Raw genomic sequence first — 26,708 nt, forward strand, 5'->3', positions numbered from 1 at the left:
CTTTAAAGAGAATGAATTGTAAATATTGTTTTTGTTCTTGGCAGGTCATGGCGGGGTCAACCAACTAGGCGGCGTTTTCGTCAACGGCAGGCCCTTGCCGGACGTGGTCCGGTCTCGGATCGTCGACCTGGCTCACCAGGGTGTCCGACCCTGCGACATCAGTCGACAGCTCAGAGTCTCACACGGATGCGTCTCCAAAATACTCGGCAGGTAAGACACCAGCCTTACCTTATGTTACCTTATGACCGATTCAAATGGCCAAATGTTTGTCATCCTGATACCCATAGTTACATGCTCGCACAAGTAAAATAATAACCATAAGTATGACACGTTTTTATGGTTTTAATGCTAATTTTCTTATCGAACCTTTTTTTTCCGGCACTATCGAATTGAGTAGTATATTATCGTCTTTGGCAGTATTATATTTTGACTTGCGCATATTTATACACTATGGGACTATCAGCAACAAACCCTTAATTGCGAAATAACTCTGAAAATAAGGCCGGATAAATATTTTGATAATTGTCATACTTATTGTTATTATGTGACTTATGATGATAGTTTAGGACCGCATGGCAAAAATAAAAATATTAATCATCATCACACGTGAAATATGTGTACATAAATTTCGCGAAATGTGATGCAATTATTCTACACATCAATGGATTCACGATAAAAATAGGTTAAATGAATGATAGAAAACTGAAGGTCAAAACGAAACCCAAATTTAAATGATTACGTAAAAGTCAACTCGTTTTCAGTCAAATTTAACAGTCTTAATTTAAAGAGGATACAGTATTGGTATTTATTCCCTTTAGACAATATTTGGAACTCTACCCACTTGCTATTTATAATGAAATTCAACGTTTTTATAGCAATTAAAATTGAATCTGTAACGCCATCTGTTGGGGAATGTTTTTAAACTATTTCTCTTGATATAATAATATAATTTACTTACTAATAATCAGCTAGGCTAATACCCAAGGCACGACCTTAGGCCTAAGTCATCAAGCGACTCCTAAAGTCATAAATACTATATGTTAAATTCAGCTTTAATTTTAACTTGTACTTCGAACTTTCGAATTGAAATAAAAAAGAAAACGATACTAGATGGCCTTATTAAATTGACAATTTAGGGAGGGCGTGGCTTACAGGTAGGATATCGTGTTAGAGAGCCTGGAAGATATCAATAATAATAAACTAATTCAGGGAAACACAGTAATACCTTGAATGGTCATTCGCAGTTAGACCAAATCCATTTAAAGCGATCCAGTCAGTCAAAACGATGATCCGACGAGGCGTCCGAGTAAAGGAATTATCATGTCAAATCAGTCAAGGATTAAATCAACGAGGTGGTCCCTACTTAGCCGTCATTCGCCGCGTAATACCACTGAAACCACCGACAGGGGGTAGCGCGGACCTCGCCACTAGCTTTAGCAAAACTTTTCCTACTTCCTCCAATGTTAAATATACCCTATGACATTCGTAGAACATCCATCTTTATTTCTAAGCCACGCACGAGCTCGAAATCACGCCAGTGAATTTTGATGGACTTCTTTCAAATAGATTGTGGGTAATTTATTTTACGTATATGAAATTTAACTACATAATTTCTACTTCGGAATTAATACAATTGTATTTAAGTTAGATCGGTTCGGTTATTAATCGGGGCGTTACAGAAGTAATGTTTGGTGTATCATTTTTGTTAGTAACATTTGAGGTATTAAAGTTTGGTATTAATATTTTGATAGTACAGTTTTGGGTAGTAATGTTAAATTTGTATAGTCGGGATAGTATGTTTTTTGTAGTAATATATTGGTAGTACTGTTTTGGTAGTAATGTTAAGTTAGTAAAATTGGGGTAGTAAGGTTTTTTGTGTTAATATTTTGGTAGTAATGTTTTTTGTAGTAATATTTGGGGAGTAATAGTTTTGTAGTATTATTTAGTTAGAACAGTTGGAATAGTATTATTTTATAGAGTTGTTTGTATTATTTTTAAAGAAAATTTCAGCTAGTTATGTTAAGTTGGGGTAGTAATATTTTGGTAGTTAAGTTGTGGTAGTAATACTTTGGTAGTTAAGTTGGAGTAGTAATCTTTTGGTAGTTAAGTTGGAATAATAATATTTTGATAGAAAATTTTAGCTAGTTATGTTACTGTAGTTAAATTGGGGTAGTAATATTTTGGTAGTTAATTTGGAATAATAATATTTTGATAGAATATTTTAGCTAGTTTTGTTACTAAAGTTAAGTTGGGGTAGTGATATTTTGTTAGTTAAGTTGGGGTAGTAATATTTTGTTAGTTAAGTTGGAATAATAATATTTTGATAGAAAATTTTAGGAAGTGATATTATGGAAGTAAAGTTTGGGTAATAATGGACAAAATTAAACGCAAAAACCGTGTTCAATTATTTGTATTATTTAATTGAAAACTAACGAAAACAGCCCCTAAAAAATATTGGTTAAACAAATATTTTCCCTTTCGGAGTAGAGGCGCGGGTTCCCGTGGGTATCTCGAAAATACCCTTACACATTGAAAGGTTTTTTTTTGGGAGGCAAACAAAAAAATGGCAACAAAGTCTTCTTTGTTCTACGCCATAATGAAGCCGCCAGAAACGCGAAAAAAACGCCGGGAGCGTCTGTACGCGTTGAAGTTCAAGGAAAAAAATGCTTTAACATTTTTCGGTATTTTTGAGCAGTATAAAGACAGTAGAAGTTACGCAATAATTACAACTCGTTAAATCCGCGGAGGCCAGTTGCTTTCGTACGAAAGACAGATTGGATATTTAAATAAACGCGGGAACTTCCCCCGGCGATGGTAAATCGAAACAAAAACTTTTTTCGGGAAGGACCTTTTGAAATTAAGTAAGGCGTAAAAAATTGCTTTCCGATTACGGCCGAAAGAGGGGACGATATAATTTCCACGCTATATCAACCATCACAGAGGGCGCTGGAACGGTGACGTTGAGAATTAGGCACCCCGGCTTATTTCATACGCTGTGACCTCTACTCTCAGGGAGTAATTTGAAATTCAAATTAGGACTTGGTGGCTGTATTGGAACCGAGGTGCCCTTGCCCTTCGCGGGTCATACACGCATTCATACACTCTGTATAGCCAAGTCTATCTCTCCCCGACTCTGTTGTATACATTAAATCGTGATGAATTATAGCTCCCGCCACAGCAGCGCCACTAAGCGACGGATTAAGGAGTTAAAAGACGCGTTCTTTTTTAGGCAGTCAATGCAATCATCTCGCAAAAAAGTCATCGAATAGTATTTATAGCAAATGGCAATGTAATTCGCTGCGTGATTTCTTGGTGCATTAAGATCTGAGCAAAATGTATTATTAAAGAGGAGCTTTGATATTTCCCATTAGTATAGACGACTGGAAGCGAGTCTCGTACTTAAGCATAAATTGGAGTAATTGAATGGTTGAGGAGTTAAGCAAATATTCACGCACGTTTCAACGGGAACTTCAGAGTACTTCGATAAACACTATTGAGTTATCTTGACGATAACTAGACTTTTCCGTACGTTACGATGCGCGCTTGGTGTCTAAGGACTTTCACTAACACCATGAGTTCATTTTAAAACCAAAAGTCAAACGTTTAACTTCTCTAACGAAGTCTTAAGGGGATAGTGAGGACTTTGACTGACACCATGAAGTTCTTTAAAAAAAAGGGTCAGACTCTATGGAAGGCTAACAACGTAGAATTTTGTTTAAATATATTGCATATGAAAGCTTTTGTAACAGAATCACATTCAAAATGTACATTATTAAAAGCGTAGGAAATATAGTGTCATTTGTTGTAATATATTAAAACTAAACCTTGGGAAAATAGCAGATAACGATTTTAAGTTTTTAGACTTAAATTAGTCAATCCCACCTTGTTATAGCGACTAGCTCGTGACACCCGAAAACGTGGCTACTTCCCTACAGATTCAATACTGAACTATTAATTACCTAAGGTTCTCTGTATTCTGGAAATTGTCGTCTGCTAAATTGGGGTTCTGCAACGAATCTAGCGATAGTGTTATTGTAATTAGGAGATTTTGTCAACCATGATCGGCATTTATTGTAAGTAGAATCTCTCGTATATTTATACCTAAGGCTTATTAACGTAGAGCATAGTCGTCTTATTTTTAACTGCCTTATAAACAACTTTGAACGAGCAGACGACATATTTAATTGAGACCTTAGCCCGTAACCAGCAACACTGCTAGCCAAAGTTTAAACTAAGCACGAAGCCCGTAAATCAACCGCTTCAAGCCTTCTGAAATAAGTTCAAATTTGACAATAGCGCGACCCAACTAGAGCGGCCAAAACCGTTAGATTGAATGACATGTTCATTTTGGCGAAGATGATTCGGTTTAGTATGTATAGGCGGAATTGGTGTACGGTCCAATACGTCCTTTTTAAAAAGAACTTAACTTCCCCCGGACGCATTGCGCTCCCTGGCGACGCTTTCAAAGTCTCGGGCACCAACGACAATAAAATCGCGCGGGCGGCTTCCCCTAATTTGGCAGCCGCGTACAAATGCAGTGACCGGGCAAATATTCGCCTCATCCTTCCCCACCGAAGCAGACATTTATGTCCGATTATTCAGTCTTTCGAATGCTGCCCGGAAAATACTCATCACTCACTGCTCGCAATGTGGAAAAAGACCGCGCGACTTTTCCACATTCATTCGCTTCACTTTTAGTTACCGTGGCTTATAAGTAAATAACTATTACAATTAAAAACTTAAACTGCATGTTTATTTATATATATATTTATTTAATAAATAAGCTGAGATGTTTGATAAAGCGATTGATACTTTTATCAAGCTACGAAAATTTAAACGCAAAAGAAAAAACGTTGGTAAAGCAGGGTACACGACGGAGCAAATTAAGACACGAAGGCTATTTATCTAATATGATGTACTACTGCCAAACTCTGATTTCATCGTCGTGTAGGATGGAAATTTGTTTAATATTAAGGAATATCTGCCAGAGGTTCAAAACTTCAGACGTTAAAAAAATTGGTTTAATTGAATTACTTATAACAATAATCGAACATAAAAATTTGAAATTTTATTTATAAGAATGTAATTCGTACAGAGAAGCATCGAACTTAGATTTATTACAGTATTTTACGTCATCATTGTCGTTTTCACAACATTGGAACAAGTTTTATTACAAGCAGATATCAGGATATCGTTAATTCCCAACAATTTGTTAAACCCAATATTTCCGATATTTAGATTGGATCTGAAATTAGAAATTAGAAATATATAAAATCGTTTTGTCCAAATAATAATAATTATAATAGCAACATCTATCGTGTCCGATGTCCAAGGGCTAATCTTATAAATAAAAAAAAATGCAATCGATATTAATTAAAATTTAACCAAAGGCATTCTAACATTGTAAAAATTAATTTTAATTTTGGTATCGAAATAATAGTATGGCTTATTTAATAACGAAAAATATTGATACCAATGATAACACGTTGACACGGGAAAATCACCGTTTTTCGTGGTATCGGAGTTAAAGAGAACCGGAAGTACTTGGGAGGGACGAGCGCTTAAACGATCTATCGCGTGATGTCTCGCTTCCATTAAGAGCGACCAAACCATCAAAGGTCGGCCACAAAAAGAATCATTATTTCCCACAATTTGACGTGTGCCTTCCTCCGGCGTCCACGCTCTTAATCGAAGATTAATTTCGCGGATGACATCCAATTCGGAGATTTCCACAGACTATCGGGTACCTACCATCAATGACGTACGTAAACCGTGGTTACCTTCGTAAATGAAGGCCATCTTGGTAGGGTGAAGCGGCAGGGGTCAGCCACGTCAGGTTGCTAAAGCGAAACAGGGGCGAAAAATGACGTAACTAGAGTCTATATAATAGCGGCGTGGTTGGATGACGAAAATTACTATTGACGGACATTCCCCGCACCGCGTGTTTGGCAGCGCTCTCGTTTTAAATAAAGAACTTCCCAGCGCAAAAAGGCCATGTGCTCCGCTAACCTCGCCAGCGAGTGCGGCTCGAAGCGCGTGGTCCTCTCTGCAGCAAGACGAGGCGGCGCTGTCGTGTCTCGTTTCGTTCTGCTGGCTGCCAGTTGATGGAAGGCGAGATTGAAAGCGGCGGCCAACGTGCGTGCAAACACACGCGCGCACACACACAACACACCGAGAGAAATCCCCCGCAGACACGAACGGGGGCTTCCACGCCAGACACCGTCCTGAGCGAAAGACGGGACCCATTCCCACTTGCCCCGACCGCGCACTCTATTTTTAATATTGTAAATTTATCCTAGTCACACGACACGGTAGAAGTATTCATCAGACAGTCTCGGCAACCCGCGAAAATGTATCAACGACAACGACAAATTCACAGATTTTCCTGTCGTCTGAACCTCGTTCAGAATGGAACCTTTCATTTCACATTTACCCAGATTTTGTTCGATAAAGGAGGACACACGACAAAGAAATCATATTTTAGACAGTAGTATAACCAATAAGCTGAATTGTCCGCTTTACCAAAATTGTTTTATAGTTAAATCTCTCTTTAGACGTATTCCAATAACTATTAACTAAACGATTTGGCTTTTAATTTTTGAACCTTCTTGACCTTCATTTGTTCTTCGCTAGGAGCCAATATAGTTCATGTGAAGGCTTAGTCCAAACTTTCTTGATACATCAGGGTACATGACGATTAAAAACGTGATTAAACAAAACTGACGCAAAGGCTATACCACATTTTATCGTCGTGTACCCTGCTTTAGTGAAAAATAGTAAGACCTCATTCTGCCAAGTTTATGTTATCGTTTAAGGCTTTCGTAAACTACTTTGAGTGAATCGTTCCCAACCGTTAATTTGGGAAGTTCTACTCATCTTCCCCAATGACTGGAAAAAATAGCAAAATATGCTTATTGGATAAAACCGTGTACCTGACGGAACACTTGAGTTTGGACAATAGTATCGGCCCAATGCATTTTGTACAATAAGGAGTAAAAATGAATTATTTTCGGTGTTTTAATATTATTTTCTGAAACCCCCAACCTCGTACAACAACGGTACAGATAATTAACCCGTATTTATCGTTGGGTATTCGGTCTCACGCAAAAATTGCGAATCGAAATTTATATTGTCTAAACACGTGACAACGTACAAATTCCGTCGTCGGGTAGCCGTTTATACATTGAACAACAGCCGTAGTTTGAAGTCCAATAGTGTACAAATTTATAGACGGTCGTGTGGCTACATTCAGTGGGAGAAAACTCAGTTCAGGTTCGAACTGGGCATCGAGTCAAAGAAGCGCGTCTACTCGTCGCGAGTCATCGCGAATCTGAAGAAAGCGAACAACTCGGGGAATGTAAGAAGTCATTTGTCAGAACAAGGGCGGCAGCGGGAACTGGGAAATTAGAAGGCAGTTTGACGGCAGGGAGAGATAAAATGGCGGCATTCTTGCGGGAGGATCCGATCCGGGGGTACTTTCCCAGTGACCTCTTAATGCGGCGTCGAGGTCTTGACCATTCCTCTTTCCCTCGCGGCACATGGGATCCGCGGCTCGCGACACAACAGGCTCCGGTTACCCACGGCGGAGACGCTTAATTCCCAACTATGCCTTTGTGCCGAAGCCGAAAAACAAGAGGCCGGTTGGCCCGTAATGAGCTCGCCTTCTCGAACCCTCTTCAAAATATCTATTTTCAGGGACAGTCAGGAGAGACGTCAACCTCTCCTGACTACTCAGTAGTGTTGAGACTAGCTACTTCGCTTTAGTTTCTTATTAACTGCCATCGAAGATTGACTTTCGTTCCTGGCGTAGGCGAGATAGCGCCGGTATTTTGGCCAAGATGGACCGCCGGATACGGAAATAAGACAAACAAGAATGAAGATATATCAGACATTATTCGGACACAGAGATCGAATGAAGTGATGACCTAGCTTTTTCGCGAATGTTCGTCTCGCATTCTACGCGCGTCTTTTCCCGTTTTAAGGATCGAATTTTAGATTAAAGCGATACCGCCAGCGGGTTGGGCTAGATTCTTCAACTCTTGGGAACCAGCATTCTTCTCAGGCGTATTAAATCGCCTCGACAATTGCATACATTCCCACTTCTCGCTTACCAAAATATTACTTAGAAAGTCCACGGAAATGTTATTGGAATTCCATATAATAATGGCCCAAATTTCTAGACACTTCTATATAGCAATTTCAGAAATAGAAAAATCTGAAAATCAAATTAACCGAAAGTGGGGATTGCACTTTTAGAAAATCTCAGAAAAAGTACTTAATACAGACGTAATTGAAAGGGCTTTTAATTCAATTACTAAAAATGTTCTATAGATATTATACATAAATTTAAGTGTAATTCTATAGAATAATCGCCTAAATTTCTTAAAAACGAATATAGAAATTTTGCTGTAGAAATTGAAAAAGTAGACCTAGAATTTACTATAGAAATATTTATAGAACACTCAATTCGATATAGAAAACCTTAAACCTTGTATTAGCTTTTATAGAAAGTTGACTTGTGACTTCCCAGTAAATAATGACATTTTGCTCGATTAAACGGAGGTGAATCAACGAATTGCATTCTGCCACTAGGTGGAACGTAATCTAGAAATGATTACCCTATTTTTTAAAAACCAAACTTACTTCCATACCAATTGCCTACTCTTTGGAAGTACTTGTTTACTAATTGTAAACTTTGCCTCTTCTTTTAGGTACTACGAGACTGGTTCTATCAAGCCAGGCGTAATAGGCGGAAGCAAACCCAAGGTGGCGACTCCCAAAGTGGTCGACGCCATTGCCAATTACAAGAAGCAAAATCCCACCATGTTCGCTTGGGAAATTCGGGACCGACTCTTAGCAGACGGAATTTGTGATCAAGACAACATACCCAGTGTCAGCTCCATCAACAGGTAAACAACGTTCTTTTGATCAGCCATTCTGCGCATTTCAGACTCGGCAATTACCCTATTTTATGTTTATACTCGTAACGCGACCAGGCAGACAGTGTCGACTAATAAGGGATTTTCCCAAATACCTTTCACTTCATATACTTTAAAACTTTATAAAATTAATAAAATTGTAGAATTTGGACTAAATATTATAAAGAAATTATATACAAATGTAATTGAAATTCTTAAAGAAAATTGCCCAGTATTTTCGGTACCTCAATCGTGTGCCTGTTGGCTTTTTGGTAAATCAGAGTACAAGACGACGAATTGAGTGATTGGACCATACTACAGGTTAACGTAACAGATATAATATAGTCAAGAAAGCATTCAGGTACTAAGAATATGGCCTCTGCATGGTAAGAAAAGTTTATCTGCATTTTAATCACAAAACGTAATCATAGATGGCGTGAAAGAGTGTTATGATAAATTTAAAGCAGACGATTTTTCACTACAAAGTATGCGTAGATGGAGCTTAGAATATCTGAACGTACCTGTCTTCATAATATAATTTTCCAATTTTTGTATTTCGTCGTCGCGTACCAAGCTTTACTTAAAAGCCACTTTCCAACCTGAAGAATACTAGTTATGTTCTAACCGCTCGGCCGAACTACTTTGAATAAATTGCCATTGATATCATTCTTATTTTTCGACTTAAATATCTCGTCGTCGCGTACTCAGCTTTACCTAAAAGCTACTATTCCATCCTGACGAATACAAGCTATTTTCTAAACGCTCGGCTGAACTATTGTGAATAAACTGAAATTTAAATAATTAAATTTTTAACGTATATATTTTGTCGTCGCGTACTCAGCTTTACCTAAAAGCTACTATTCCATCCTGACGAATAGAAGTTATTTTCTAAACGCTCGGCCGAACTATTGTGAATAAACTGACATAGAAATCATTATAATTTTTTTAACGTATATATTTCGTCGTCGCGTACTCAGCTTTATCTAAAAGCTACTATTCAATATAGTTATTTTCAAAACGCTCGGACGAATGAAATCATTTTCAATAGCTAATTTATCCCGCATAATTAAAAAGATGTCTAGACCGAATTTTTAAACAAAACTACCCACTTTACATTTTCTGGGAAATAAAAACGCGTATCTTTTTAAAAGAGTTTGAATTAATTTGAAATTGAAAATGTCAGAGAGCGTTTGATCTCTGCGCCGCCAGGGGCCTTTGATATAACTGCGACGGAAAACATTTAAAAGAATGGCCGGGCAATTTCTGTAAGAAACGGTCGCAATAATTATTAATTAGAGCCGTTAAAAACGACGGGGCATTCAGTTCGTCCGGACAAAAGACTGAAAAATGGTTGTAATCGTCAATTTAAAAAAATCCCGACATCTCTACCATTAAAGATGGAGATTCTATTAAAACGGATCCCGAGCGGGGAGACAGTAGTTCCTTTATTTCGTTATAGGCCTTTGCCGGTAACCATTAGAATGATATTAGCAGAGATAACTCGGAGATGAGCGGGAACAGTTTATTATCTCTTGGCGTTCATCCCCGACGAGGGTCAAATTTGTCGAGAAGGATGGATATTAAATTAAACGCGGGAGGGATCCGCGTTTTCCGCAGTTTGAAGTTCCCCGCCTGTGCTGCCCTCTACAAATCTACTCGTACCAGTAGTAGATTAAAAAAGTAGATAAAGCGCGGAGAGTATTAGATAACGGACGAGGCTTAGCGGATTCTCTCAACGCCCTTGTCATTTCGATTGTTAAATTGCCCAAATCTTTACAAAGCGAAAACGGAAATGCTGCAATTTTTCTTAAGCGAAAAATTGTTTGTTTTTAGGAATAATAATTCAAGTACTTTATAATTTGCATATTACAAATGGTGGTCTACGGAAACTTCTAACATTTATATCCCTTTTGCTTTATAAATAAATACCACTGGGTTTAAGGAAAATGATAATTAGACCGTTTTATAAATATTCTTCAAACAAAAATAAAATTAATTAAATTTCAAAATTTATTTAAAATAAACAGACTAGTTTATTTAATCAAACCCCTAAAATCTATATGGAAACATAATTATAATAAAATTATTGGTGAAATACACTCTTTATTACCGGAATTTGTATACGTAAACACTCGGAATATCTAAAGGGTGAAATTACCAAAATAATTCCCGTTTCTACAAATCTTATCCACTTTCCAAGCACTACTTAAAATAAATACTGAAGTTAAATTAACTTCAATCTCCGAGTGTCTGTTATTAAGAGAGCTCAAATCTGTGCCGAAAATAAACAATTACCGGTGTAAATCCATCGATAGCACTCATATTAGGGCGAATATAAGCCGGAAGCTTAAGTGGTGTAAACAGAAATTTCACGAATCCCATAAGTAAGTCATCCCTGGAGGTTAATCCCTCGAAGCATCGGAGCGGTCCAAGACAACGAGAATAGAACGATGGCTGTGGAGGAGACATCAGGGAGTAGCTCCAACGTATCAATAACGGCAGACCTCGGGACCTCACGCCAGAGCGTAGACATAAAGGGGCACGGGGGGTTCGGAGGGGGCACGGAAACCCCCCTCTTTTTATATATAAACAATCTTCGTTATCGGGCGACGCTGTTAGCGGAAATTGCACTTATTCGAGAGCGGCCCTTGGAGTATAGTCGGCCCTACAAGTCCCTGGACGCGTTTTCAGGCGGCGGGCTTGTATTTTCGTCAGCCCTCACCCTCACCCTCGCGGCGGGTGCCTACAAAAGGGCTGAGCCCTGGCTTACGGGCAGACCCCCGCTAGCTGCGATAGGGCTGATCGGGTGTCGCGTCGCCGGCCTAGGACAATCGTGGCGCTGAAAGCTTAAGTCGATTACCAGCCATTAAGTGGCTGCCATCAAAATACAGAGAGATGCCGTATTTTAGATTATATCGACTCTAGAGGGGTTTTTAGTTGGTGTGATTTTACCATTTTTTACTACCAGTAGGACACCAAATGTTTTGAGTTCTACGAAATCCAAATTAATTCAGCGAAACATTCTGCATTCATTGATAAAATTAACTGGTTCAGTCCAATTTTAATTGTTATCTAATTTTTTTACGATTTAAATCGATTAAATTTGATTTATCACGCCCTTACCTTTCTATAGAAATTTTATAGAATAGTTATAAAAATCCTATAGATAAATGACCCACATTTCTGTTTATTTAAAAGGAATTACTGTCAATATTCTATAGCCATTGAAAAATCAATTAAATTTAGACGTTATTCTATAGGAAAAGAAAACTATACCGTCTTTAGACTTTTATAAGTATTTATAGAAAGTCTATAGAAAACTTTGTAATAACGAGTTTTGAGTAAACTCGTGGTTAGAAGTAGGCAAAGCAAATATTAAACTGATCCCTGACGTAATCAAATGCAAGTTATTATAGGACAATGGAAGTTTAAGTCCACGCTAGGGTAAACGTGTAGGATAAACAGTCTGTGCACAAGAAAGCTACGTTTACATTCCTACGCGTTCCTCATAGACGTTTTTTAGCGTGGACTTAATCTACCTGTGCCAATATTTAATCATACTCTACTCAAATAAAATCAAAGGTCTGTAATCGTAGTCAATGAAACTGAAACATGACGAAGTTCAAATACAGAACCCTTAGTACAAGTTGGGCTGACGCGTACAGCACCCGCGCGAGGCGGTTGGAACACTTCTACAGGCGTTTTTAGACATTCGATCTACTAAATAACGAAATACGAATTATATAATATTCCATACGAATTACAACGCAAAACAGAAACGTGAGTCATTCAAACTAGATATGACGAGAGCGCGGTAATTTTAACCGCGGTGAAACAGGGTCTAAAAATTGAATTAAATTGAACAGAAAACTGGGCTGTTTCAGTTTTTGGACGGGGTCTGTGCGCGACGGGAAAGAAGATAAGATTCCTTCCCTCTCGAACTGCTTTACATCAGCCACCGGCGCTTATCCTATGGGAAGGATCGTATAACGCGCGGAATTGAAAGAAGGAAAGCCCAGCGGAGGGAAGCTTTCGGGGGATGGCCGGACGCGCCGCTAGATGGCGACTCTTTAAACTAATTACCTCACCACTATACCCCGACTCAATCTTGATCCCTGGGCTACTAGAGAAATATTAGTCGAGAGGCCCCGATATCACCAATAGTATAAAAGTGTTTTTATAACCCATATGTACACTGAGATTATGGCTCGAAGAGGATCGACACACAATGGCCAAATCTCCCGTCGGGGGAATCGCTCAGCGTACACTCGACGCCAAGGCCCGGGAAAGGCTTCGGGACTCGCTAGCTAAGCCGCGGCGCTAGGGTATTTTTGAAGGGGCAGATATTAGATAGGGCACGTGACTGAAAAGTGGCAATCGGCGAGATGGGAGGGAGGGGGCGGCTCCTCGCTTTTAAACGATGACGAGGTACACAATACATTGATGAGGTGAGAGGCCGTTTGCAGACTTCCCCGGAGAGATTGGCGAGCTCGCAGCTGTTTATATCATGGCACACTTCCGTCCGACACTTCGCCAGATTACACTCTTTAGCGTCGATGTTTTCGCTCCTGGGGGTGCGTTTCTACTCCCATCTGGCCGCGATGTTTTCAATTATGGAAATTTACTCTTCGGCCGCTTGAAAGCGATACCACCGCCCTCGAATGTACTTTAGATTTTTAATTGCTCAACTTGGCAAGCCTCGAAACCAAGGAAAACATCTCTTCTAATTTACTTCAACTACCGGCGCGAGTCTTTTTATATAAAACCCATCTAGGCTATAATTTAATCAGCGAGCACCAACTTGTAAAATGTAGATAAAAATTCCGCCTTCCGAGTGTATGTTACCGTAGAAGCGAAAATTAGTTCACTTATTTGCGAACATTTTTAAAAGCTATAGATGGTTTAGAATTTAGATAGGTGGTATGTTTATATATATTATATTACATTTATTTTAATGTTTAACACTAAATCATCATAATTAAGAGGAATATGAAGGGCTTTGAAAATTTTGAACTTTATTTCAACTCGCTGCTAAATCTGCACTTGGATTATCCACTACAAAAGTTTCCCCCAATGTTTAGCAAAATCTTCTTAATTCTCGGACGTTCGAATTTTCCATAAGGTTGGTAGGAATAGTGGATTCTACAGTCTTTTATCCTAAACGTTGTTAACAGCATTCCTAGTGGCAACAACATTAATTCTCGGACGTTCGAATTTTCCATAAGGTTGGTAGGAATAGTGGCTCCTACAGTCTTTCATCCTAAACGCTGATTAACAGCGTTCCTAGTGGCAAATACATTAATTCTCGGACGTTCGAATTTTCCATAAGGTTGGTAGGAATAGTGGCTCCTACAGTCTTTCATCCTAAACGCTGATTAACAGCGTTCCTAGTGGCAAATACATTAATTCTCGGACGTTCGAATTTTCCATAAGGTTGGTAGGAATAGTGGCTTCTACAGTCTTTTATCCTAAACGTTGTTAACAGCATTCCTAGTGGCAACAACATTAATTCTCGGACGTTCGAATTTTCCATAAGGTTGGTAGGAATAGTGGCTCCTACAGTCTTTCATCCTAAACGCTGATTAACAGCGTTCCTAGTGGCAAATACATTAATTCTCGGACGTTCGAATTTTCCATAAGGTTGGTAGGAATAGTGGCTCCTACAGTCTTTCATCCTAAACGCTGATTAACAGCGTTCCTAGTGGCAAATACATTAATTCTCGGACGTTCGAATTTTCCATAAGGTTGGTAGGAATAGTGGCTTCTACAGTCTTTTATCCTAAACGTTGTTAACAGCATTCCTAGTGGCAACAACATTAATTCTCGGACGTTCGAATTTTCCATAAGGTTGGTAGGAATAGTGGCTCCTACAGTCTTTCATCCTAAACGCTGATTAACAGCGTTCCTAGTGGCAAATACATTAATTCTCGGACGTTCGAATTTTCCATAAGGTTGGTAGGAATAGTGGCTCCTACAGTCTTTCATCCTAAACGCTGATTAACAGCGTTCCTAGTGGCAAATACATTAATTCTCGGACGTTCGAATTTTCCATAAGGTTGGTAGGAATAGTGGCTTCTACAGTCTTTTATCCTAAACGTTGTTAACAGCATTCCTAGTGGCAACAACATTAATTCTCGGACGTTCGAATTTTCCATAAGGTTGGTAGGAATAGTGGCTCCTACAGTCTTTCATCCTAAACGCTGATTAACAGCGTTCCTAGTGGCAAATACATTAATTCTCGGACGTTCGAATTTTCCATAAGGTTGGTAGGAATAGTGGCTTCTACAGTCTTTCATCCTAAACGCCGGTTAACAGCATTTCTAGTGGCAACAACATTAATTCTCGGACGTTCGAATTTCCCATAAGGTTGGTAGGAATAGTGGCTTCTACAGTCTTTTATCCTAAACGTTGTTAACAGCATTTCTAGTGGCAACAACATTAATTCTCGGACGTTCGAATTTTCCATAAGGTTGGTAGGAATAGTGGCTCCTACAGTCTTTCATCCTAAACGCTGATTAACAGCGTTCCTAGTGGCAAATACATTAATTCTCGGACGTTCGAATTTTCCATAAGGTTGGTAGGAATAGTGGCTCCTACAGTCTTTCATCCTAAACGCTGATTAACAGCGTTCCTAGTGGCAAATACATTAATTCTCGGACGTTCGAATTTTCCATAAGGTTGGTAGGAATAGTGGCTCCTACAGTCTTTCATCCTAAACGCCGGTTAACAGCGTTCCTAGTGGCAAATACATTAATTCTCGGACGTTCGAATTTCCCATAAGGTTGGTAGGAATAGTGTCTCCTACAGTCTTTCATCCTAAACGCCGGTTAACAGCGTTCCTAGTGGCAAAAACATTGATTCTCGAACGTCTTACTTTATTATCCCTTTAAGGCAACTTCGAGTTAAAAACTATCCTAGATATTAAACAATACAGCCGTGATTTCCCACCAGGCGTTAGGGTTTAATCTCTGTAATAAATCCGAACAAGGTCCTGACGCTGGAAAAGAGTGTAGGTGTAGAGAATGGCCGAGACACGCGGCGTGACGAAAGTATTCGTCGGGCGCTGGCTGCTCCAAATGCTCTTTACGTGTTACGGCCACGTCATATTTCACACTGACGGCTTCTAATTACTCGGCCAGAGAGCCTAAAGAGAAAGCCATTTCGCAGGGGCCACTCGCTCCCCCGAGCCTCGCCGCCGCAGACGGTACCCCGTCGCTCGCCCTATCTCTCCCTCTCCGACCCCCGGAAATTTTCTTTCTTTTCTAACAAGGCTTCAAAGTGGCTCCCTCTCCCCTCGCGTCGGGCTTCCACCCCGTACATCCATCCTGCACTTCCTGAGTCTGGACCCGTAGTCTTTTCCACTTTTACACCCAAGAAATCTTCCGCCTCGACCTTTGTAACAAGCTGGGCGGCGTGGGCCCGTTCCAATTGATCTCGCTCATTAACCGCCTCGCTTCGTTGTTAATGGCTTTCGGAATGATAAACAGGCGCGCTCACATTCGATCAATATTGAAAACTATTCTTCTTACTCCGAAAAATTCTCCAAAATGAACAAATATATCTTTTTTGTATCTAAACCATTATTTCATATCTAGTCCTTTGGATATCTTTATTCCTTAAAGCTACCCTTCAAACTGATCTGCTAAGAATAACTAAGAATAATAATAGCCCTTACAAAAATATTTCTATAGACATTCCACTAATACTTATATAGACATTCCACTAATATTTCTATAGACATTCCACTAATATTTCTATAGACATTCCACTAATATTTCTATAGACATTCCATAAATATTTCTATAGATTTTCCATAAATATTTCTATAGACATTCCATAAATATTTCTATAGATTTTCCATAAATATTTCTATAGACATTCCATAAAAATTTCTATAGATATTAAATAAATATTTCTATAGACATTCCATAAAAATTTCTATAGATATTAAATAAAAATTTCGATAGACATTCCATAAATATTTCTATAGACTTTCCAAAAATATTTCTATAGACTTTCCATAAATATTTCTTAAGACTTTCCAAAAATATTTCTATAGACTTTCCAAAAATATTTCTATAGAAAAATCCTTGAAATTTCTAGATTTTTTCAAAGTCTTTATGAAATCGATCCAATTTTTATAGACACCATATATTTTTTTTATAATTTGGCAGTAGATTATGGATTACAAATTTATAGAATACCTATAGACAATTTTATTCGGACGTTTTAGCCGCATTTTAAATGACCCAGAAGGAATAATCGCATCGCCATCTATCGGTTTTAAAAATAACTATTACGATGTTACTGCTCACGTCATTTCTAATGCACAAAGCGGTCGTCATAACTCATAGTTACATCTTCAATCCCACAATTCCTTTCGTTCCCATATTGTTAACGCGGTGATTCGGTTAATTTATATTAAGTTTAGGCTTAGGTTAGGTTAGGGTTAGGTTTAACTGTCCATGCGCCAAATATTATTGGAGCACGTGAAAAAATGATGAAGAGTTGGACATTTACACCGATAAACGGAATAGCACTCGACAAAACTGACATATTCATACGCTAAGTACTCGCGTACGATTACAACGCCACCTAGTATCTGATAATGGTAGCGGCGGTGGAAAGAGTTTTGATAATAGACTGAAGCTGAGAGAAGTGGTCGTGGAAGAGCAAAACAACGAGACCCCCGCTGACCCCCCCCGATGCCACTGATCCGAAACGACTTCTCCAGCAAGAGTTAAAACACCTCAGGCCATCTGGTCTCTATACGAAGCGATCGTTTACTCACCGCGATACTCCCTACAGATGATCGGGTACGCAGACCGCGCCTTAGTCACTAACATCAACGGAGCCGTCCGGTAAGGGGGATCCATTTATTTGGACGTAAAACGCTCTTCCCTGTATAGTGTCCCCAATCCTCGTTAGAGGCATTAAAGAGGTTCGCCATCCAATAACTGCCCTTGGCGAGCTTGCTCTTTTTAAAACCATCGGGAGGGTTGAGCCCCTAAACGACCACCTTGCCGCCATCTCGAGTCGAATGTACCTGGCGATAAGGCTGGTCCCCGACCTCACAATGACTTTACAGCCTCCTCCCGAAACGAAGTCACCCAATTGACCCTTAAGCGGTTTTAGTTCCGTGAAAGTTCAAAGCCTCTACATCACTCTCGATGGCCACCCCGACCCCTGATGCCCTCGATGCCAGCCATCCTTTTATTTATAGCGAGGGTGCCTTTCTTTATAGCGATGTCGGGGTCGGTGGTGCCATCGAGAGAATCAAATCTACCGTAAAAGCACTCAGGAAATGGACCTCTTAATTGTTTTATTTCTGCACGGAAGATATATTTTCTGGCCATAGTCGCTTTCTAGCTGCTAAAAAGGATTGCGCCTTTTAACTTAAACCTTCAACGGCTCTTTACATCCAGTTCGTACATGATCCAGAAAATGAAAGAGCTTCACGTTTCCGCATTTTATTTTTCCGGAAAATTAACAACACTAGTATATTTTCATCTTCTGGAACCTGGGGTTTCGTAAACGTCGACGGCTTCTCGTTTAAGGGTTTTGATAACCCTGAGTCTGAGGTCATGGCTCGAGAGGACAGAATTCCTCGATGCTGCAGGAGGTGGGTGACGCGTGGAAGCTACACCCTGTACATTTCGAAATCGAATTAGAGAAGGCGGCCCATTATTTTAGGCTTTTACCGAAAAACGAGAGCGGAAAAATAAATCCGTCGGAATAAATAGTAAGAAGGTGCAAAGGTTCTTCTGCATAATAGGGGCGAGGTGCCCCCTTTCGGGGGTTAGTGGAGGGGCTGCTTTGGCACTTTTCCCGAACCAGCTGAACGGGGATAAATTGATTTGTACCGAGAGTAGGACCGAAAGTTTGCGCCTAATATCATTTGGCGTGGCTTCCAAAAGAGAGTGAGTCTGCCTATTCCTGTAATGTCATCACCGGCACACAGAGGGAGCCGCCTTCGTACTTAATGCGCTTAATAGCGCTTTGATTGGGTGGTAAGGCGCCCCGCTACAAGACGCCTTCGATAACTCCGTCAATCTTTTTCGCCCCCTGTCGGAGCCGCCAGAAAGTATCAAACGAGCGAGCCCGGCCTTGATTCGCCGTTTCATCCGATCTCGTTGGCCGCCCTCGCTACGCGCTGACTTTACCCACGCTGTTAGAAATTATCACGGATTTGGTCGCAGCGGCTGAGAGGGTTGAATCAAATCTATGTACGACAAAAACGGCAACCGGGAAAATCGCCTTTCTTCGCCGCCGATAGATGGCGCTCTCGCGGAACTATCTCGCTTTATTATTCAGAGTCGCGCATCTAGTATTTTCCGAGTGTATCGCGAATTAAATTAAGAGCTAACCGTATACAAAAAGCCTTATTGCCTACGCCAGTCCGGGCGAGCAAAGAAACGCGAGCGAATGGATAGAAGAACGCAGGTGTTGTCAATGTGACCACCAACGCCATCTACTGAGAGATACGATCATTATTTTTAAAATATTTGTCCGTTACGAAAAATTAAATTGTTTCTCTTCAACCTTCGACTGCCGATACGATTGAAACACAGCATAGTATAAAGAAATATATTCTTGGTAATAAAAGTAGTATAATATTCTACTGTGAATATTTCACCAGGTACAATAAACAATATTTTTAAAACTAACTTCGGAAAAAATAGCAGAAAACTTTCAGATGTCGCTGAAATTTTCCACAAATTTTATTTGACAAGTTTGCCATCTCAAAAACTAGGATTTAATTCAAATTACGAAAACGATATGTGGTCGAACGAGTTCGAATCATCTGAAAACATACTTTGATCTTAGTCAAACCACGAAGATATTTATTATTAAATTCCAAAAACATTATTTGGTACAAAACATAATATTTTATTAGTATAAATTATATTTTATTTTACGGTTTTCAAAATTGTCACTGAATTACACCAAATCCTACAGGGTGTTTCAATAGGTTATCCAAAAAAATGTAAGGAATTGTAGGCGGCGAGTTGAGAAGTATGCCTGTTTTTGTACCATTTTCCTACGATGAGTGAAAAGAGCGCCAGAGAGCTTCAAAGTGTGGCCTATTAGCCCCTGGAAGTAGGCTGCAACAAGCGCCAAATCAAGCAGCAGGGACTTTAAATACTGTATAAGTTACCTTTTTACGCTGGTTACCTCGATTGGTTTTTTACCTATCACACGAACCCAAACCTTAATGTTCGCAATCTTCCTGCTGCTTGGTTTTGCGCTTGTAGCAGCCTACTTCCAGGGACTAGTAGGCCACACTTTGAAGCTCTCTGGCGCTCTTTTAACTGATCGTAGGAAAATGGGACCCAAACAGGTATATTTCTCGACTCACCCCTACAACTCCTTAGGCCTAACATTTTTTGCATAACCTTTTGAAACATCCTGTATATCGTAAAAAAAAACACTAATATAGTGTTAGGTATCCCATTAGGACAAAACACAAACAATACTCGCAATTCCAATTACTTCCGTGACTTGAATTTACTTAATGAGGTACTGTGCAATATCTGTCCCTTGTTCAATGAGGTACTGTGCAATATCTGTCCCTTGTTCAATGAGGTACTGTGCAATATCTGTCCCTTGTTCAATGAGGTACTGTGCAATATCTGTCCCTTGTTCAATGAGGTACTGTGCAATATCTGTCCCTTGTTCAATGAGGTAAACAAACAGAAGTTATGAAAGAAACCGTTTCATAAAATATTGGAAACAGAAAACATTCGAGGTGAAGGATGCTCTGTTATTGATTTCTTTGAGCAAGTGGATTTTTCGCAGTTTCTCCTTTGCGAATTGGAAAGAGCTACCGCTGAAAATGGCGCTCGGTCGGGAATCTTTCCAAAAACGGGGTGCCAAGCGAAAACCTCCGTAAATTTAAAAGCGATATTATTTTTCGAACCCAAAGATACTGTTTTACGATAAATTATTTACTAAAATGTTTAGAAACTACATGTAGATTGAATTGAACTATTACTGTCATTAGAAAAATATATGGTTATCGTTTTTGTGATTGAAAGAATTCTATCAATGATGAAATCGGGACTGAATGGATGAAATGGTGGTTAAATGGATGAAATGGTGGTTAAATGGATGAAATGGTGGTTAAATGGATGAAATGGTGGCTAAATGGATGAAATGGTGGTTAAATGGATGAAATGGTGGTTAAATGGATGAAATGGTGGCTAAATGGAGGAAATGGTGGTTAAATGGATGAAATGGTGGCTAAATGGGTGAAATCGTGGTAAAATGGATGAAATCTTGGTTAACTGGATATAAAAATGGTGGTTAAATGGATTAAATCATAGTTAAATGTATCAATTATTTGTTAATTAAAGGAATTCGTGATTACATTAATTTGTAATTTCTGATTTGAACGATTAGAAGATTTTGAAGACGGTACTGGTGAAATGTCTTTCAAATAACCTTCAATTACCATCTGGGGATCAAATGAAGTCTGACTAAACAGATTATAAAGTCGCGAGTTATCCAAGAAAGTGTCGAACGGGCGCGTGCGAAGTCTGAAGCTTATGAAGCGTCGAATTCCGCATTGATTTTCGCAGCCGAGGATGATCTTTGGACGGATAAAATCTCACTTCGGAGGCGCAGTCTGATCTATAAATAGGCGCGTGAAAGTGGCCGTTAAAAAGGTCGACGGGCGAGTGGAGCCGGAACATCCACTTTGGCGTCGCCGATAATCAAATTAAAACGCGCCTCTTTGGCCTGTTTTTTTCGCACGCCAGGAGAGTGAGAGACCATTATGAGCTTGAAAGAGCGTATCAAAAGGTATCAACTTCGCGAAATGTATCGGCGGCGGACGCTTGTTGTTTTGGGCGCCGACCAAATTGGACGTTTTATTGAAATTAAAAAAAAACAAAGTGACGCTAATGACACGTCAAAACTACGTAATTAAAATATTCTTCTTCGCACGGTTTATTACTAATGATGTCAAACGAATTATCAAATGAATTTTAATTTTCTATCGCGTATACTTTAGGGGATTACGGATAATTAGACTATTATCCTTGCCTATGTTGTCTGTTGCTAGATTCGGGATTTTTATCCTTGGTGTAATAATATGAAAAAATCTAGATTTTTAGAGAAATTCGAGATTTACATTTTATTCGGTTATAGAAAAATATGGACTGTAAATTATGTACATTCTTCGACGGGTTCGACTTTGCTCCAAATCCCGTACACTCTAGATACAAATGATCTTGGAAATCAGAATAAAAAATACAGAAATCAACACGAAAATCATGCTCTAAAATATCAAAATCAGATTCTGGTTTCTGAAATCACTTTGAGATTTAAAATCCCGTAAGAAAAATTTACAAATGACGGACCCCTATACATTATTATCTTCATAAGTAACATAATAAAAACTTTTAGAGGTTAAAGGTAATAGTAAATGTATGGAGCTGTTGGCTCACGTGGCTTGAAGGGCTTGCCACCACCCTCCTACGCGTTGTAACCACCTGTTTAAAAGCATTATAAGTCGCTCGATGACTTGGGCCTAAAGTGGTGTCTACGGTATCAACCTAGCTGAATTATATATATATGTATGACCCTTACGTTTAAGTCTTTTCCAAACTAAAAATAGTTTTAAGCATAAAAATCGTAGTAAATTGAACTAAGTTCCATTCTCTGTTTGTTTCCGTGTTTAGGATTGTCCGCAACAAGGCCGCCGAGAAGGCGAAGAACGTGCACCACCACAACGTGTCCAACGGCAGCAGTCCTCAGCCGGTGCAGCAGCAGACGCAGCCCAGTTCCAACACGACGTCCGTGATCACGCACGCGCCGCCCGCCCACGAAGGGGCCCAGGCCCTGCAACGGCCCTCCTACTCCATCAACGGCATCTTGGGCATCCCCAACGCCAACGGGGGCCCGCCTAACTCGGACTCCATCAAGAGGAAGAGGGACGAAGCCCATCAAGGTAAATATTCCTTGTTTCAAATGAAAGCGACGCGCTGTGTCAAATATATTTGAGAACATATTCGCGTTTAAAAAGTTGAACAAGACCTTAATTAAGATTAACCTTACATTTAACAACCAAGTACGTTTAAATGCTTCAAAATTGTTCAATTGGTCAATCTGAATCGCTATTAGAATCAGCGCCATTTTATTTCTCTAGACAACCTACCCACAGAACCCATCTGCCAAAGACGCAAAAACTTAAATAGAGTCCGAGTTGCCATGGTTGCAGCTCGGAGCAACAAACACAGCACCCCACACAAGGAGAACGCAACCCGTCAAGAGTCGTGCATTTTATTGTGTACAGTTTTCATTGGTTAGACGCTTTACTGGCTGCTGTCGTCGGAAGGGGAAAATTCGGAAATGGTCTTCCCCCTGTCCGTAAAACATTCAGCGTAAAGGTTCGTCCAATGAAATTTGTACACAACAATGTGTTAACGTGTTTAAGGCAAGCTGTGTTCTCCTTGCTTTTATTGCTCCTAGGTTGCAGACAGGGTTCTAAGAATGCTAGCAGTTGTTAGTCAAAGTTCTTAGAAGCGACCAAAATAACAAGAGCATGTTTCAGAGCATGATTTCGGTTCGTCTGCTAAGCAGGGGTAATAATCAAAACCCTCTACAGATAGCTTAGAGATACCAGTTTCTTAAAGTTATTTCTAAAACAAAATATCGTCTGGAAGCCCTGCTACGCCTTTTTCTTAACCCTAGCTTGCGTAAAACCTGTTGGTACAAATGCTAAATTAGTTACGTACGCAGTAAGGCGTCGCCATCGACAACACCGTACGTGAAAGTATTACTTACATTCCCCTTTTGAAAGTTGTACGTAAAAAATGCAGATGTAATTTAAGCAACGTAGGCTGTATTACGTACATAGCGGGACTGAGCCCGGGCTAAATATTTTCTAAAGATAGATGGCAGTGCAAGCTCGTTTTAGAAGATAACGTAACACCACAAATGTTGGGGGAGTTTTTTTTAATTTTTTTCCCAAGACGTAAAAGGAAAAATAAAAAAATTCTTAAGAGATGAGACTAATTATTTTTGGGGGGGGGGTGGCACTCAGAAAAGAGGGGGTAGTTGAAAAGAGGGCAACTACGAACTTGGCCGTAACAAATTGAGGAATCTTCGTTGCTAAGCGGTCCGCGATGGATGCGTCTGAGAGCCGAAAACGGTATCGTCTTACGCAACAATTACAATTGGCGAAAATGCTCAACTAGATTCTGCGAATTCTCTTTGAACTTGAAAGCGCCGTTCTCGGATATGAAGCTCTACGAATACATTACGTTTATCAAGTGCGCCCTTAAATTCTTAACTATGCTCAATAATTTAACACTGAGACGGATTAAATATTAGAATTTAGAGCGAAGTCCGTAGTACTATCTTCCCTCTTAAGTGCTTTGGATGATATCAACATATATCTGTAATTATGTTCCATAAGTGTGTCACTTCGATGAAATAATTAACAATGGCTTTGTGTGGAGTGCCATAGAATTGACGTCACACGCTTAACGTGAGGACGATAGCTTATGTGAAAGATAATTAGAAATTTATGATAGCACAGTCTTTAACGGATAATCGAGATTTAAATTAATTAATGTACGATGGTGGTTCATCGAAGTTCATGTTTTACCCGCTAGGAACGCTGTTAATTGCATTTTAGGGTGAAATATCTCTAGGAGCTTCTGTTCCTACTGCCTTATTCAAAATCGAATGGTGCGGGCGATATTCATTCTACCAAATAACTCACCGCGTCCACTCGGGGGAAAACTCCTATCGTAGTAGGTAGTATACCGAAGTGCAGATTTGACTGAGTGTGAAATAGCATTTCTCAATTTCCATAAGAACTTCATAATAGCTTTTGGTGTCTAAGGCCTTTGGCTGACACCATAAGGTTGCTCTAAAAAAAACCGAAACATAAAATATCTATTGGCACCATTTTCAAAATATTAAATACAAATAAAAAAGGGTAATTACTCAATATTAGGAAAACAATAAGCTAGTTTCAATAACCACACCGCCACAATTCTATCGTCTTTAAAAATAACTATACGGATGTCACAACAAATGGGAAGCCTAAGTTGACGTCACCGAGGTCACGCTGAGGTTTGAAGTCAAAGTACCATACATGTGCCAGTCATTATTGAAACTCGCTCATTGACAATAAAATGCGTGAGATTATTTCCAAATTTAAACCCAATTTAAATTGCGCAGTTCCGGACTCAATATTAGATTATTTACCTTGTATTTAATTTGGGGGTGGTTGACTTCAGGGCACCATTCTGGATAAAAAAAAACCCCCAGTAGATCTGACGCCCCTGCCACCGCCGATAAAAACACATGATGACGTGTCGACTGCGTAAGAGTCGTTACATCAGTTTCCCCTCCCACTTTTCGGTAATGTCATCTTTTTTTCGGGCCCTAATACAATTTCGCATCTTCCGGTATTTTTTGGTGCAGTTCCCCATTTATAGATTTATCCCAGCCCAAAAAAAAGGCATGATCTCCCCCCCGCAATTTGGATATAATGAATTCTAACGTAATCATCCGTAGATGTAATAATCCTAATGGGTTTTTATTAGAGCAGTCGTTAAAGGGGGGGGGAGACCGAAAAAAGCAACTGTAGGCGAGAATAACCCGATGACGATTTGTCGGGGGGGTAATAAGAGCATTAGTGGGGGGTGGGAGTGATTGCGTTACCGCTGAGTGACGATAATGTTGCAACAATGGTGGGAAAACATAGCAGGAATTTGTCAAACTAGGCGAATAATTTTTTATGACTGTTTGGCTCTTTTAACTAGTGAGTACAATACTGGTTCGTCAGAAAACATTATATGAACTGTAGAGCCGGTATTGAATATTCGTCACAGTTTATACGGTTCTGATCGAAAGTAGAGCTGCTTCTCCAGTACTGAACATTTATAGAACAGGTTATCCGGTACTGAACATTCATAAATCAGGCTATTCAGTACTGAACATACATAAATCAGGTTATCCAGTACTGAACATACATAAATCATGTTATTCAGTACTGAACATACATAAATCATGTTATCCAGTACTGGACATACATAAATCATGTTATTCAGTACTGAACATACATAAATCATGTTATCCAGTACTGAACATACATAAATCATGTTATTCAGTACTGAACATACATAAATCAGGTTATCCAGTACTGAAAATACATAAATCATGTTATTCAATACTGAACATACATAAATCATGTTATTCAGTACTGAACATACATAAATCAGGTTATCCAGTACTGAACATACATAAATCATGTTATTCAGTACTGAACATTATTAAAAGAGGTTATCCAGTATTGGACATTCATAGAACAGGTTATACGGTACTGACCATAAAAATAGCACGTTAAAAATATAAATATTATTTCGAAATACATAAAATTAAGTTTGAAAGTGTAAAGTACGAATTTCGTGAGAGCGGACGCAAAAAGGCGACTAAGCCCGCTATATACTAGTCAATATTTTGTTTGTCATACTTATGGAACACAAGTATAGATTTATGAAATAACTTAATTAATTTGTCGAAATTGATAAAATGATTTTATCTATGGGGACATAAAGATTTTAATTCAACATGGTCGAAATTGTCGCTTTTACTAAAGGAGACAAAGTTTTCAGTGGATAGAAAGCGGTTTTATAAAGAGCAGCACGGCAAATGAAGATCAAGAGAGATTCTTTCGAAGGCAACGAATTTGGGAGATTGGACGCGGCAATATCTAACTATACAAGAGACAGAATGTCTTTACCCTTTCAATAAGTTGATGGAAAGACA

General features: G+C 39.2%; 1 protein-coding gene across 1 annotated transcript in view; it reads left to right on the plus strand.

Moving 5' to 3' along the window:
- LOC149926310 (uncharacterized) overlaps positions 1 to 26,708 on the plus strand; it is a 105,342-nt gene that overhangs the window by 59,096 nt on the left and 19,538 nt on the right. The window contains exons 5-7 of the mRNA XM_090157660.1: positions 45 to 210; positions 8,712 to 8,909; positions 22,604 to 22,872. Coding sequence (XP_090013786.1) covers positions 45 to 210; positions 8,712 to 8,909; positions 22,604 to 22,872 — 633 coding nt within the window. The remainder of the gene's footprint in view (positions 1 to 44; positions 211 to 8,711; positions 8,910 to 22,603; positions 22,873 to 26,708) is intronic.

The sequence above is a fragment of the Leiobunum rupestre genome, chromosome 9 (genome assembly GCF_980474605.1).
Source record: "Leiobunum rupestre chromosome 9, qqLeiRupe1.1.hap1, whole genome shotgun sequence".
NCBI lineage: Eukaryota > Metazoa > Arthropoda > Arachnida > Opiliones > Sclerosomatidae > Leiobunum > Leiobunum rupestre.